Source organism: Mesitornis unicolor, unplaced genomic scaffold (assembly GCF_000695765.1).
Source record: "Mesitornis unicolor isolate BGI_N332 unplaced genomic scaffold, ASM69576v1 scaffold11175, whole genome shotgun sequence".
NCBI lineage: Eukaryota > Metazoa > Chordata > Aves > Mesitornithiformes > Mesitornithidae > Mesitornis > Mesitornis unicolor.
This window is the reverse complement of record NW_010184838.1, coordinates 3,531-20,161: the sequence shown is the minus strand read 5'-3', so window position 1 is coordinate 20,161 and position 16,631 is coordinate 3,531. Positions and strand designations below refer to the sequence as shown.

Here is a 16,631-nt window from a genome sequence, read left to right as displayed (position 1 = left end):
TATGCTAATAAAGGCCTTCTCTGCAACAGAGGTTTATAGTCCCAAGGGTCTACAATTAATTGTGCAGAAACATTACCATCAAGATGTGTTATTCCTAAAAACCAGTTCCATGAGATAAGAATACTGGCATATAATTCCTAGCAATCACTTCCACTTGATTGGAAACTGTTTTTGTTTTCCAAAACCTTTTCTTATTATCTTAGAATTTCCAGAGAGTTTTCTGTAAGGTTGAAATAAAGGGTTTTATTTCCCTACTTCTACTGTAGAACAGAACTGGGAATGTTGTTTGAAGCAACACACACATCAAACATTTTCTGAACTACTCTTTAGTGAGCAGTATTGCCCTCTCTGACAAAATTATCTGTTGGATTATCAAACGCCCATACATAGTATTAGTAGAAACTAGTTCTGTAGAATCTCCAGCAGTGTAAAAGCACTGTTACCCACCTACTGCAGTAAGAAAAAACAATAAATCTAAGAATCTTGTCAGCAGCACATCAGGTCACAGGTATTTCTCTTATCCCTGCCACAGTTCTCCCCAAAACACAGTCCAAAGAGGCTGAGACATGTTTAGCCTGTTGGGTTTTGCAGTAAAATTTCTCTCCCAGCCACACATGCGTGTATTTTAATCCCAAGAGCACTGAAAATACAACCCGTAATGTTTTTGTCTAACATTGAACTCTCACAACTCCCTTTAACAGAGATGCGCTATGCAGCCTCTTCATCCTTACAGACGTTTTGTTGCATTTCTAAATAAAAAGTCGTCTTTTAAAGGGATCGTTAGCCTCAGAGTATGAGCATTAGTTAGACTACATACTACTGTTTTACAAATCAATCTGTTCCTATCGATCAGACATTCCATAGCACATATTGTGGGGTACCACTTCAAACGCACACGTAGCAGCGTGACCCAGGGAGCCATGCCAAAACACAGAAGTATATCATGTTTTTCTTCTCAGCATCAACATCTGACTAAACCAAAATGCTGAATTCAACCCTGAGACTTATCCTTCTGAATAACTTCTTGTTGGAAGAGTACAGGGAACACAGGATGACGAACTTGCTTTATTTTGTGTGTCTTATTCTGATGAGACACAACAATTAGATGAGTAACAGAAGCTCACAAGAGACAGAATAATAGTAAAGTGTCACTAATGCCTTATACAAATCAGGAAGGGAAAAAGGCTATGCTGCTTAAGACTACTTCATTGCTAGATGTACATTCTTCAAATTATCAGTTACTGTTATCACAGAAGTTATCATCTTACTTCTAGTTTTTTCCCCTCTAGAACAATTTGGATTTCTTTGGCATCCAAAGTCTCGTATTTCAATAAAGCTTCTGCTAAATTCTTGTGTTCTTTTGCATGAGTCTTCAGGATGTTCTTTGCTCGCTCATATGAGTCCTAATATTAAAAAAAGTGGAAGGTGATTTTAAGACTTTAGAACAAAAACAACAGCAAGATTCTACTTTAAAAATTGTTTCCAAGTAAATACAGCTTGAAGCAAACATTTAAACTTGTGCCTTACATTTCACATTAGTACAGCTTCTGTCTCAGAGTTAAAATCTAGCAGGCATAATTAATTAAAAAACAAAACAAACCAACCAACCCAAAACTTAATGCCACCTTTGCATTTTGCAGAAGTAGGACTGAAAATAAAACTATGAGAGAAACCTTAGTATTTTTACATATGACTTAGAAAATACTTACTAGATTTGAAAAGTTGCAGATTAAATATATTTGATTTTACATTATGAGCAGTGCTACAGCATTCAAGGGATGTTCCTCAAAGACTTAAAGTTTGTTAAAGCTTATAAAACTCTTAAAGTATTACATACTTTCAGGAAGCTGAAAGCCACCCAGCAAGTTCACAGTTGCTGCCAGTAGATGCACATTGCCAGCATTACCAGCTTCAACTTTTAACTTCTATTGAGTTATACTTCTACACAGATAGTTCTTACATGACCAAGTCAGTTCAAAAAATAGCTACAGTGTTAACTGTTTTAATGCTAGGATATAAATAATTCTCCTGCCTGTACCAAACTAATTCAGATTACCAGAACAGCAATCTGAAGTTCTGTGATTATCGGAATGTTACAAGTTTCCCTAAGCACCTGATGCCGATCACTGTGAGGAACAGGACTTGGGAAAAGGCAACTCTCTGATCCGATATGGCCATTCCTGTGATTCTAGACAAAATTATTTAGCTGCAAGTCGTGAAATGCGGGAGTAAGGTGAAACATTCACATCCTTTCTAAAACAATTTATAGCCATACTTTTTTTCCTGACCAAATATAAGTGTTAAAGCGCGAATTAAAGATCCTAACACCACCAACTTGTTTCTCACTACATGTGAAAAACCACAAATTTTTGATGTGCAGAGATTCAAAGTTGCAGCTACATTAAATACTTGGCAATACTTCCATTCACCTGTATATTTTCACTAGTATGCATTACCAAACTGAATAACCGAGTAAGCTGATGCTCAACTCTTCTCAAATAAATGTATCAGAGTGGAGGAGTACCGAATCTTACCCGTAGAAGTGTTCTTACTTCCTGTTCAATTGCAGACTGGGTTTCAGGGCTAACTTTCCCCGTATCAGTATAGGTCATAACACCAAGCTAAAAAACAACAAAAAAATTTTTATCTTGCCACTGTTGCAGGAATACACATAAAACACCAAGAGCTTCATCACCTATTGCTTCTATGAGCAAACAAATAAAACCATTAACTGAATGCTTGTTTAAATGCTTGCAAGAGAAGCAAAACAAGAAGCCTGTTCATCACTGCAGAGTTCTATTTCAACAGGTCAGAATACAGATCCCACTTAAGTGTTTTCTAATTTAAAAACCAAAACTAAATCCCCAGACTACTACCACTTGATGGGTAATAAAGATGACTAAAGACATTTCTTTAGAAGTATAGAAAACTCAATGTCTCCCCCTCAAAACCCAAGATTATCCTAAATTCCAAAATGTTTGGTTTTATTATAAACATTTTCTGCAGACATGAGTAACTTTCAAGGTAATTCTGAGGTGAAGATTTTACAAGTCCATTTTTAAACTAACTAGAAAACCTGAATATTTGATGAGTTCTCTACAGCAGGGCCACTCACAAGGCTTACTTTATTTTCTGCCAGAACTACTTAGTATTTGTGATCACCGACAGCCAAATAGGCATTCAGTTACAGAACAGAATGTTTCCTTGTACCATATAAATATTTAAGGATTGATGATACTACCTTCTCACTCATTCCAAATCTAGTCACCATCAGTTTTGCAATTTTAGTAGCATTGTCAAAATCACTGGAAGCACCTAGATAGCAAACAGATGTAAATTACGTTACTGAAACCAAGCTAAACATGCAGTCCACAAACTTTGATGAAAAATTCTTTTAGCTATCAAATCAGCTGACCTGTTGTGATGTGATCACTTCCAAATATGAGCTCTTCTGCTACTCTTCCTCCCATACAGACATCCATCTGTGCAAGCAACTGAGATCTAGTTTCACTCCATCTGTCATTTTCTGGGAGCAAAGATACCTGTAAAATACAGAACTGTGGTCAGGTAACAATAAACAGAAGAAATATTGAAATAATCTGAAAAATAGTCTTGTTTATATCCAAACCAGATATGAAGACTTTTATGCAACAATTTAAATGCACTGGGCCTCCTCCTAGTCTACACACTCATCAGGTTTGCATGGAGGTGCTTAGTCTACCAGCTGAAATAGCCTCCTATAGGCCATGAGCACCACATAAAATTAAGCAACCTAAACCTTCCACCAGAAGAAATGGAACCATCTATTCTATCCATTTCTCTTTTCCCTACACTTGTACTGAGGAAAATCAACATGCCTGGAGGATTCAAGCCAATGATTTTCTTTAACTGAACACATTAACTTGGATAACGTTCAACAGAAACGGACATAATAGAAATATTTTTCTGTTCAAATGCTTGGCAGCTAAAGGCAGAATAGAAAAGCTTAGGGATATCTATGCTAGAAACAAGGGTGCTATATTTTAACTGCAACAGAATCAGGCATATTTACACTTCTTTCCTTGTATATGTGAGCTATTATACTAGTATATGCTATTTCATTTCAAAATTAAGAAAGCTTTCTATCATCCAGAAAAGATGACCAGTAAGTTTTCCAAGAGACTGCTCCAAGTATTCCAAGTATTTCAACATTACAATATGCATTAACATAATTACAACAAATAGCATTGTTGGCAAATTCCTCAACAACACTAAACCAACATAAAATTCTAGAAATACTCACATGTCCAAGTGTTGTTCCTCGTGTCATGATTGTAGCCTTGTTGATCGGCATTGCATCCTTAGTATAATATGCAATGATGGCATGTCCTGATTCGTGGTAAGCTGTGATGGTTTTGTTTTTCTCATCAATTTCTACACTTCTACGTTCAGGTCCTTAAGCAAAGGAACATTAAATAAACTCTTTTGTACAGCTGACCACCACAATCCACACATTACATATACTCAGCGCACAAAGCGGCTGAGGAACAGCATGCAAACAAAATTAACATTAAGTGCAAAATATTTACAAATAGGATTTTAATGTCTAAAATAGACCTCAATATCCAGACCATTTGTTTTTAAAGAAACAGATTTAAAATGCAGTCTGAGTATCTGAGAAAATCCAATTTCTTCTCTCAAGTATGAACACTACAGGTTTTTAGTGTTTATGTCTTAGATATTTAAGTTTCATGTTATCACATGACAAGTTAGTTAAACAGAAGTTCCAGGTTTCTGGTCATTCATTTCTCCTTTCCTTTAGGAATAAGTAGGGGAACGGTAAGAAATCAAGCCTCTGTCTTCTTCCAGGCTCAAGAACAACATGCATACTTGATTTTACATACAACTCTCTGATCTCAAAAAGTTACATTCAGAATGAAGTAACAGAAGAAAAAAAACAAACCAACCACCAAAAAAAACCCCAAACCAACACCAACACACCACAACCAAACCAAAACAGCACAGAATTTTTTTTTTCCCCTGTAAAAGTCTTAAGCATGCCAGAAAACTCCTGTGGACTGTAACATACATGTGTGTCTTTTGTATAAAATCCTACCCATTAGAATTTTGTCCTTGGAGAATTCGAGTTCTTTCATGGTTACCATATCTTTTCCATCAACAGCTGCCTTTAAGGCAGCCTGATTGACAAGGTTCTCAAGCTCTGCTCCAGAAAAACCTACTGTGCCTCGTGCAATTATTTCTGGATCAACGGCTGTGAGGAAAGACAAACTTGTCATTAGGGTCCATATCGTTCCTGAAAAAGCTTGTATCAGAAAGAAATACCAAGAAATGATCGAATTATAAGCAAGAATCATGTTCTAATAAAAATAACACATAATACAAAACCCATCAGCTTTAGAATAAGTGAAGCCTAATTCTTAAGCTACTATGAACTCTTTGGGACTAGAAACAAACACTGCATCAGAAAACTGTTGCAACATTACATACTAGACAATTTTTGTTTTCTTTACTGAGACACATGGTAAAGCCACAGTTGCTGATTGCATGAAGGACTTGTATACGAGTGGGCTGATCCAGTATAAAAACATTTACTTACATGGATCATACTTTATTTTATTAAGGTACCACTTCAGAATTTCTGTACGACCTCTTACATCAGGCTTGGGAACAGTAACTTGCATATCAAAGCGACCAGGACGTATTAAAGCACTAGGAGAAAAGACAATTTAATACATTGACTTAAAAATGCTGCAGTAAACTGTTCCTAACTTCTATAACGAACAAAAACCCATTTGATATTTTTAAGGCCTTTACATAGACTATATCTGATGTGCAGATGCAGTGAATACATTTTTCTTTTTACAAATAAAGACAGCTAAAAGATGTTTATTACTACCCTGTTTTAAAGGTCTCTTTGCATTTGAAAATTTTGCACTGCGAACAAGGAATGCAGGTACTCAAATTAAGATGAAAAACTTCCAGAAATTTTAGATGCTTAGAAGCATGTTACTTGTTTTTCCATATTTAACTCAACAACCTTTTAAATGCCAAAAACTGGTCAAAACACATTCTTTTTAAGAGGGAAAACCCCCAGTTATATCACTGTAATACTTGAATATTATCACAGCAACTTTGTTGTAGATTTTGTGGGGGTTTTGTTTGTTTTTAATACATGCTCTGTAGAAATGATCAATACATGATACTCACTTATCTAGCGCTTCAGGGAAATTGGTTGCACCAATAATAACAACACCTTCATTAGGTTTAAACCTGTATGGAAAAAAAGGGTGAGAATTATGGGTGTTTTGGAGACAGAATTTACACCCTTTTTTGTCAGCAACTACTATTTCTTATTTTGGATGACCTCAACTGGCCAGTCAAAAACACACAGTCAAACCACAGCATGTGATCCAAGAATGATCACGTTTAAGCCAGCAATCAAGTTAAAAAATGCCCTGATCTCAGAATTGAACTTCTTCCTCTAGGTAAATAGACACCCTAAAAAATTTAGAAATTATATAAAATAATTGCAGCCATTGTGCTACTACAACTCCAAAGCATCTATGTTCTTTACATCAAGGCAATTAATGCTACTGTTGGCAGTATTAGAAAGTGGTCATAACAGCATCTTAAATTTATATCCTTAAAGGCCTTACAAAAAAAGTATGAAAAAACAACAAAGCGGACAAGAAAAATTCACCAGAATATTCAAAATATCAGTTAGTCAAGCACCTTATACGCCCTCAGAATCCATATATTTACCCATCCATTTCAGCAAGAAGTTGATTAATGGTCTGTCTTGAATAGGGATGCATTGGAGATTCAATTCTCTTCCCACCAACGGAGTCCAACTCATCAATAAATATAACGCATGGTGCGTTTGCTTTTGCTTCCCCTGACAAAACAAAAATAGCAGGATGACACTTCAGCCACACAAAAGAACAGACAGTGTATCATGTAATTTAGGATTCTACTGCATCGATTACTCTTGGATTATGAAGTGTTCTATTAGACATCACCAGAACTCTCTTGATTTTAGCCTAAAAAAAGGAAATATATTTTTTAAATTATGCAATATGAGAAACAAGGTTCTTCATCTCCACATCAGCTTATTCTTATCATGCTACATGAAATTACTAGTAAAATAGATTAAGAAGTCATCTAAACTTCTGTAGTCAACAGAAAAAAATGCACATTTTAAGGTACAACACGTGTTACATTTTGCATCCCTTCCATGTGAAGCAGGTCACAAATGCAAACTACTTTCTACGTTGTATATGCCTGACACTATCTTCCATTCAAGAGAGAAGCTGGATTCCCCACTCCTCTGATAATATTTATTTGCATACTTTAAACCAAAAGCCTCTTCTATGAAAGTTCTCAATCTAAAAATTTTCAGAATTTCATTATAACACCCTTTATTCTGGTCCTGATGATGTGTGTGAGAAAGGAAATCTCAGCTTAGTGCTACACTGTGATCCTATAAAGCTCTAATTCAGAGAAAGAAAAAAGACCATATAAAATATAAGGGAAGTAATTGAGAAGGTTAACACTATTTGTCTTATCTTAAACTTACAATTCAGTTAAAATTTACAATACTTTAGGTATGACGGCATGTAAATTACAATTTAAAATATGGCATTTAGTTTACAGGACATTACATTTCTAATTAGATTGCTTCTATTCTCTTTGGGACTGTTGTAACATCAGTTTTATTTTTTGCTTTAATTTCATCTGACAACTAGCAAATTTCTGCAGTTAATTGATGATCACATATTTCCAAGATTTACGAACAAAACTGACGTTTTATTTATTAGCCTCATACGCTACTGCTTTTCCAGAAACCAGAACAGTACCTAATCAAACCTCAAACTACACTCGATACTTAATCTTACATGTTAGAAGATATCAAAACCACAACTATTTCACTTACTGAACAGGCTTCGGATGCGACTAGCTCCTACGCCAACAAACATCTCATCGAACTCTGACCCAGACGCGTAATAAAACGGAACATCAGCTTCACCAGCTACAGCCCGTGCAAGAAGAGTTTTACCAGTACCAGGTGGCCCAACTAACAGAATACCTAAAAAGACAAATAAAATAACCAAAACAACAAAACCACCAAACCCACAGAGTTGCCTTACGCAAGTACCGTTTCTTCCATGCATTACAACAACTAATTTACATTTGGCTTCAAAAAGTCATTAAAATTTCATTACTTGCAGTCTGAAGAAGCTTCCCACAAGAGACTTAGATATGCTCTGATCAATATTTAAACAACAAAGACTTGTAAGATTATCAAATAAAAACAAAAGTCTGAAGTATTCTGCAAAGTTACTAGAGTTTAGCAGCTGAATCCCTAACAGCGTCATCTTCAAATCGACATCTTCCCAGCTGTTTCTGAAAGTGGAACTTTTCTTTTTTTTAAATTAAATCATTCCAAGTAACTGACTTCAAACAGTGCAGTGCACTTACCAGAAACAGACTTATCTGTTCTTTTCTGGACATTTTTGCATTATCTCGGGTAAGTTTACACAATTAAACTTACGTTGCGTACCCTTCTCAGCTAAGAAAAGGTACAGGAGAATTTAAAATTTTGGTGACAGGAAACTATTAACTTTAAAAAAGATATACTTATAGACAATTAAGGCAGGGGGAGAGAGGAAGAAAAAAGAAAACAGATAGACCTAAAAACCTCTGGCCCGCATAAAGTTCCACTCAAAAGGCACTCACATCAATTATGTGTAACTGTGAGTAAATATTTTTAATACTGTTTCTAATACTATTCAGTGACTGAATAAAAGAATTTTTGTAGTTCAGTAGATCATCTCTAAAAGGTTTACTTGGGACTTCAAAGTCATATCAATTCTTAACCCTGTAAATAAGGCTGCTAACAATTATAAACACAGATTTTTGAAAGACTTTTTGCCTGGAATCTTCACTCCACTGCTTTGCTCTGTCATAGCTCATTACTGCTTGTTATTACTGAATTCCTACCAAACATAAGATGTATCCAGGCATCTTTACTTTTTCTATCTCAGATACCTCAAATTTTCTGTGGGGGTAGGCAGGAATGACCAATTTTTACACATGGGGAACTGAAGGCAAGACAGGAAGCATGCAACAGAACTACCTTAACTTTCACTCACCCACACCCAAGTACCTCATTTCAGACTGTCCTTTAGTAAAGGAGCTTTCACAACTCTCTCCAAAGATTTAACTGTTCCTCAAATTTTTTAAACAAGGAAATCCACTGCCTATGTCTAACATTATTTCACTATCTTCCCCAGATACAAACTAAATACAAACAGTAGTATTTAGGCCCATTTTGGTTATATACTTTTGCAATTCCCTAACTAAAGGAAAAAAATATTCAGAAGCTAGACTGTAAATCAGCCAGTCAGTATAGAACAAAGTGACAAAGACAGCCATGGCCACATATAGCTTTCACTTCTGCGAGCAATCGTACTTACCTTTTGGAAGTTTACCACCTAGTACAGTAAATTTATGTGGGTTTTTCAGAAATTCCACAACTTCTTGCAATTCCTGTTTAGCTTCTTCAACCTGTACATTAAAAACATGCCACAAAATATAACTAAGCATTTCTAAAAATGCCTTTTTTTTTTTTTTTACAAATTTTTACATTAGCATTTTTACAAATGCTTTTTTGTAGGCAACCTCCGTGTTAAAGACTAACGCTCTATTTGTGTATTGATCAAAAATACACAACAAAGAGGAGATGAAAGTGTACTACAGAACTTGTGTGGATACCAAGTGTCCGTCAGTTTAATTCAACCTATTTCCTAGAACTGCTCATATGAATCAGAAAACACAGAAGTTAATAATACTGAAAGGATAACCAAACAGTTCAAGAACAGATGTGACCAACAAGATAAATACAGAATCAAAAATTCTACATTCAAATATTAGTCTAATTAGTTAAAAAGAGATTAAATCTATCTATTTGTCTAAGGGTAAGGAGAGAGGAAGGTCCCCATTTTGTCACTGACAGCCAAAGAACACTAAAACAGAAAAGATTAAGCTATCCCACCAGCAGTGACATGCCCTATTCTTTCTGTGAATCTCCACATCTCCTGTCCTAGTGTCATATATCTGAAACAGATGGTACCAAGAGAGAAATTATCAAATGGCATTACCATCTTCTTGTATTGGTCAACTTCTGCAAAAAACAGATTAACATGGATACTTATGGCCTGCCTTTTGCTATTCTAGCCTTTTAAAAATGTAATTCAGCAAGTCAAGAGTGCACCTTTTATAAGGAATTAAATACCACAAAGGCAAAAAAGAACAAGTGGTTAAAACTCTCCTTGATCTTGGAGTGGTCAACATATATGAAGCTTCAGTTCATACAAAGAAATTTCTTGAACAGAGCAAGACATTTAGGCTCACAATTAGTTAAAAGCAAGAACTCACACAGACTTTACTTTTGAACTTACCCCCTTCACATGCTCGAAGGTGACATTTTTCAACTGGATTGGATCAACTGCTGCATCAAAGATACTTGATGTTCGAAAGCGTACTAACAGCAAACAGCAGATGATGAACAAAAAATTTACACTTGAAGTCATTTCATTCCAAGATTGACCTAGCACTTGAATGCATACCATTAAGCCATTAACTTTACACCTGCACTTTTTAGAGGGCCTGTTTCTATTTACATGTCCCGCAAGAATAAGATTTATTTGAAAAAAATACCCCACACTTTAAAGTATTTGCAATTAAATCAGTTATATGCATGTTCTTTAGTAATCTGTAGTACAGAAAGTCCAGCATCCAAAACCACATATACAAAGCCAAATGTTCTCCCTCAGTGTTACTGCACATACCCTAATTTTCTTGAGACCCAGGCGACACCTTAGCATTATGCTGAAATTCTCCCATTTACCTTAGTTCAGCCTTTGATCATTCCGCTATTTTCAACAGATTCCTCAAGATTACAGTTTGGCTGTGCAAGGAGCTAGTCGCTATGGACTAGGCTGTCATTACAAATAAAAATCAGATCATTTTGCCTACTGCTGACCTAGATAATGCATCACCTAAATTCAAAGACAAATACATGACTGGTGAACAATCTGACTTCTTCTCTGCTTGGTTCCCTGTAATTGTTTCACCAAAAGAATTAAAATTATTATACTAACAGAAAACCTTTCTGTCTCCGTGAACATTTTGTCACACTATTGATGCAGTAGCCAAAAGCAGTAAATAACTTCTCTTTCATTCGTACATTGAAATGTTATTCTAAAACCATCATAATATCAAAATACATTTAATTTTGCTAAACCTGCTGGAAGAAAAAACACAAGTGAAACAATGGAGAAGAAAGTTAACTAACCAGCATCAGAAAAGGAACCTTTCCCAGGTAAAAATGATGAATATATAGCAAGATAAAAACAAAGAACGAAGAGAAAAAAAGAAAGCAAACGTGATCTTCTTAAGGAATCTGTAAAAAAAAAAACAACAAACAAAAGAAGTTTTAATATGGGCTAAAATAAACTACTTTCTGAATGCAGAGACAACACACACAAACTAAAACAACTTACCAAGTGTTTTTTGCAGGAATACCTGTGCTTTCAAAAAGCCTTCTGCAAAACCAGTTTTAAAAGCATCCTGGTGTGCCTCTGGGATGTTCTTTGTTTTCATTAATGTATCTAAGTTTTCAACATCAATTCTTCGTTTTCTCAGGATAAAGCCCTAAAATATTTGCCACAGCAGTGTTAGCACACACTAAGTTTTGATACATAGTTAACTACCTGGCTAGCATGGGTGGGAGGGAGGGAGTATAAAATTCAAAAAAGCATGTAATCCAGATGCAACATAGAGGACACAGGGCAGTGGCCTGAGTGTGGAATCACAATGGCTTCAGCAGAGGCACCCTGATTTCTGCTGAACAGGTCAGGTTCAGAGCCCTCCTGGACCCCAGTCCCAAACAAAAAACACAGCCTAAGGCAGATCTATACACAGCCAGCTTTCTACACTAGATTCAGTGGGAACCACTGACTTAAGCTTTTTGCTTCATGAAATCAACTTAGAGTATTTCCAAATGTGAAATATCTTTCCAAGTATAATTTTGATAGAGCTTGATCAAATACATCTTTCATGTGCTAGCAAATGGAAGGGCAAAACTCCATGGAGCTAACTGTGGTTTAGCTTCATCCATGTTATACCTAGTCCACAGATGAAATAAACCACATATGCCTAGAAGAAGGGGAGAGTTCTAAGCTAATTTACACACACAATAAAATCAAATACTGTAATTAGCCTAGCTTCTGTACAACCAATTAAAAGCAAAGAGTACCTAGGTTAACTTGGTTTTGTTAAGTGCTTGGGTACCCTAAGCCTAGACAGTTATCTACTGAATAAAAAGTATGAGAGTTTGTAACTCATAAAAATACCAAGTTTAAAACTAAATCTATTCTTAAAACAATCACATGCTGAACTGCTTGAAAAATATACGTTCTTGTATGTTAAACTAGCTGCATTTCTGTTTAAACAAACACTTCATTTGACTCCAAGCTATTTTTAACAAGTCCACAAAAACAGAATACAAATAGTTTTATTTCTACTACTTTTATACTCTGAAACTACTCTCCTAAAAAAAAAAAAATCTTAAAATCGATGATATATGAAGCAAAGCTGTGTATTGGTAAGAAAAACAGTATGTTGTCATTAGCTCAAGTTTTAGAAGTAACAATTTTTTTTTCCTCACTACTGAAACAAAACATCCTTGGTAAACTATGATGGTTCATTCAAGAGAAAGAGATGGTCTGAATTAGCCCAAAACAACTTCACAACGTCATCCGTATTTACCTTCAGAAGTGAAGAAAGTGAACTTTTTGTTTCTGTGAATTGTTCAGATGTTGACTGCAGACGTCTTGCTTTTGATCTCAAAGTCTTAAAGTTCCGTGACTGTATATAAACTAGTAGTAATAATAATAAACAAATAAATAAAAAGTTAAAAACTATCCATTACTACCACTACAAAAAAAACTAAGAAATTTCAGAAACTATTATAAGAAAAAGACTATTGTGATTGAACTGAGTATCATCTTCCCAAAATATCCACAGTAGGAAGTGAAGAGAATTGCAACCAGCAATCTCTTTAAGATGCCTGACCAAAAAAGTAAAAAACAGAAAGCTGTATGAAAGACACGTCTCGATAAAATAGTAATAAACTGGATAAATAAACCAATAGTTGTCAGTACTGTTAATGGACAGTTAGGTGATCATGAACCATGTCTGTAAGCTGAACTTGCAAGCAAACAGCTTACTGTTTCACAATGTATTTTTCCCATAAAATCTTTTGCTTAAAGTTATCAGGAGCTCATGTTGTGAATTACAGGTAGTTAGTTGGCCAACCCTGTCACTGTCTTAGAGAACAGAAGAGACATACAGTTGAATTAAATCCAGGGAAGCTGACAAACATGAAACTCATCATTTAAGAATACAATCCACAAACACTGACATCTCCAAACAAAATTCTATAGTTTCACCATGTTTACTGACTTAATTCTGGAAAGATATTACTCAAATGCAAAAATAACTACACGATCTAAAGCATTAATATAAGTGTAAGGTTCTTCCTGGAAGTTTACTGGTATTTGCCTCTAAGACAAAAGAAAAATATTTTCCCAGAATAAAAAGATACTACAGAGACTGAAAACAGCATAGTTTGTTTAATACCTGGCCAATACCGAACATCTGAACAGAAATTTTGAAGGGGATGAGGATGCTGTCTGTACAAACAAGATGAGCGTAAAGCACTGAAAATATCCACAAAACCTGTAAAAAGATACAGCAAAGTGTAAGCATACCCTGTATTAAATGGCATCTAAATATTACCTCTCATATAGGTTGTTTTTGCTTTCTTCAATATTAATTCTATTTTACTGCAGTCCTTCAGGCATTGATTAAACATTACCAGGACATAGCTAGTTAACTACTTTGCATTAATCTATGTCAGGCACTCTGTAATATAGCAGAGTTTCTTCTAACTAGAACTTCCAAAAATACTGGTCCCCAGAATCCTAAATTTGAAGCTGTATCTGGGAGAGAAAACTCTGCATAACTTTATTCAGCTTGGTACAGGTATCTAGACTGGACAGGAATCCAAAAACTTTCATAAAGCTGAAGGACCAGCATTCAACCAATCATTCAGTTTCAAAGGCTTTAACAAACAGATTGCTCACATTTTAAAACAGACTATGTATAACACATGAAAACATTTTAAACTACGCTAAGTCTACTTCATTGTACAGTCCTCATGCAATACAGAAACAAGAAGAAATAAAAGAATTTCATCACAGTGAAAAGGTTATTAGCAGATACTATTTCAAGCACCCTATACACTGCAACACAAGAGGACTGTCATTTTTCTGTTGTTTAGTTACCAAAATCTCAAATAACTCATCCTCTTCTAAGAGGTAAGAATTATTTAAGAAACATCAGAGACCTGGGGAGGGAGGGGAAGAAAACTGAGGCCAAACCTTTGAAGTTATATGATTGTAATAATAGCTTACAAGCTAAGAGCTGAAATACTGAGGAACTATGGGAAGGAGGAAAAAACATTAGCTATTAATTAATTCTACCACGCTGTATATTCCACAATCTCCTACGATGCTGTATAGCGGCTAATCTAATACAACATAATTATGAACACATTACTTTAAAAATACATCAATACTCTCCTCACTTTATGCACAAGCATATGCACAACATACACATACCAGTAACAGTCATCCACAGCATGCAGTGTCACCTACACCAGAAGAACATTCTTGAAGATTTAGCATCTCCCTTGCCTGTGTGAGCTTTCCACCTATAACCTTGCCTTTACAACTGTGAATGACACAACCAGTCTGGTGAGCTTCTGTGGTCATCTATCAAAGCTTTGAGGCATTTGCAACTTTTTTCTTCACATTCAGGAAACTGCCTCTGGGCTAATTTTTTTATATCTCACATGACAATGCAATTTAATACCTTTCCTCTAATAGCAGTCCTGAGATTATATTCTTATGCTCTGCCAACTGAAGTACTATATAGGCAGTATCTCAAATGTTGGCTGTATGCCTTTTTTTTTTTTTTAAACACATTCTTGAGCATCTACAATGGCTTTGCTTCCTGTATTTAAGACTAATTCCAACAAAACATCTTTACCTGTAAGGAACCACTCTTGGTTTATTTCAGCAATTAAATACTCTACATGGACTGTTAACAGTTTGTCACCCTGAATTCCTTTCTAATTAATGTCACTGTGTTATGTCACTTCAAGCAAGAAAGAAAGAATTTCATATAAACTGAAGATGTTCATGACTGTGTTACAAAAGTAAATTAGCAAAATTTAATTTTTGCCATTTGGTGTAACAAAGCGGTGAAAAAAACCATAGCTCAGAATCATTATTAAGAGACCATGCACTTGTACCACAGCTGAGCTCAAACAAGTTTAATAGCAGCCAACTTCAAATCTGAATTTTGAAGCAGCAATTTCAAAATCTGGTCTGAATTTTCTAAAATTCCCAAGAAACAAAAGCACCACTCTGGAGATAACCTGTATGAACTAAAAAAATACATTAATACTCTTTTTAGAACAGATTTTTTAAACTCTGAGTTATATACAGCACAAAAGATTAAACTAAAGCATAACTATGTTCACCTGTATAATCTAACTCTTATCCATTCTTATCAGCGCTTTACTCTGAAACATACCATGCTTATTTTCAAAGAAGGACTCAGCGGAGATGTACGATGTATGCCACTGCGAAGACACTTTGTTTTCTGCACAGTAGCCAGGAAGCAACCTGTTCACCAGTTCTTTGAACTGGTTAGCTTTCACATCAGACAATCCTAGCTCTCTTAAATTAAGTACAGACTGCAAAATAAAAAAACAATGATCAAAATTTACTTAAGATTACCTTATGGAAAAAAGAAGAAGAAGAACTGAGTTAACTTTTTGGCCTGATAGAGCATCTATATTTTGTAGCCCAGACTGAAATAAAAATTTCTAGATGAAGATAAATAAATGAAAGGACATGATTAACGAAAGACTGTTTGCTATTGTCAGTGCAGAATAACTCTTCTTTTTGTACACATCGATATTTTTGTTGTGTCAGTACATTTGTGACAAGTATATTTTCTTCCCAATTAGTCTTCTTTTTAAACCTTCCTGCTCCATGACTGAATCAGACAAAAAAATACATTTTTTCAACTCTTTCTGTTCTTTATGACAGAGCAAATGGAGAGTGTGAGGGGGAAGATGTACAACAATATCCACCTATTATATTTCATACAGATAATAATTCAACTTTATGCAATATTAGAACTGCATGTACTATGTCCAGTATTTGCCAATTTTTAATTTGAGCTTAACCTTTATCTAAGCTCAGGTTTATTATAGTCTAATCAACTTGCTTTAAGAATTGTCTTTTTAAAAAAAAGTTACTTTAATAATGAGAAATTTTAAAAATTATTATTTTTGTATTTTTATTGTGCTATGAGAAAGCAAACAGGCATATGATGAATCAGAGAAAATACTAAATGTGAAAAAACCCACAGTATTTGAAGGAGACCAGATTCTCTTATTGAGCAGAAAGATAAACACAGAACTGAAGCTC

The 16,631-nt window shown here is 35.0% G+C and overlaps 1 protein-coding gene across 1 annotated transcript in view; it reads right to left on the bottom strand.

Moving 5' to 3' along the window:
- Positions 1-250: 250 nt before the first annotated feature.
- The window catches only part of YME1L1 (YME1-like 1 ATPase), a gene marked incomplete at its 5' end in the record, with an annotated part of 17,154 nt that continues 773 nt past the window's right edge, over positions 251-16,631 (bottom strand). The window contains 17 exons of the mRNA XM_010184626.1: positions 251-1,403; positions 2,535-2,621; positions 3,242-3,315; positions 3,416-3,542; positions 4,283-4,434; positions 5,096-5,251; positions 5,597-5,709; positions 6,208-6,270; positions 6,763-6,895; positions 7,934-8,086; positions 9,477-9,567; positions 10,461-10,543; positions 11,357-11,464; positions 11,565-11,715; positions 12,832-12,941; positions 13,705-13,803; positions 15,727-15,889. Coding sequence (XP_010182928.1) covers positions 1,260-1,403; positions 2,535-2,621; positions 3,242-3,315; positions 3,416-3,542; positions 4,283-4,434; positions 5,096-5,251; positions 5,597-5,709; positions 6,208-6,270; positions 6,763-6,895; positions 7,934-8,086; positions 9,477-9,567; positions 10,461-10,543; positions 11,357-11,464; positions 11,565-11,715; positions 12,832-12,941; positions 13,705-13,803; positions 15,727-15,889 — 2,007 coding nt within the window. The remainder of the gene's footprint in view (positions 1,404-2,534; positions 2,622-3,241; positions 3,316-3,415; positions 3,543-4,282; positions 4,435-5,095; positions 5,252-5,596; positions 5,710-6,207; positions 6,271-6,762; positions 6,896-7,933; positions 8,087-9,476; positions 9,568-10,460; positions 10,544-11,356; positions 11,465-11,564; positions 11,716-12,831; positions 12,942-13,704; positions 13,804-15,726; positions 15,890-16,631) is intronic.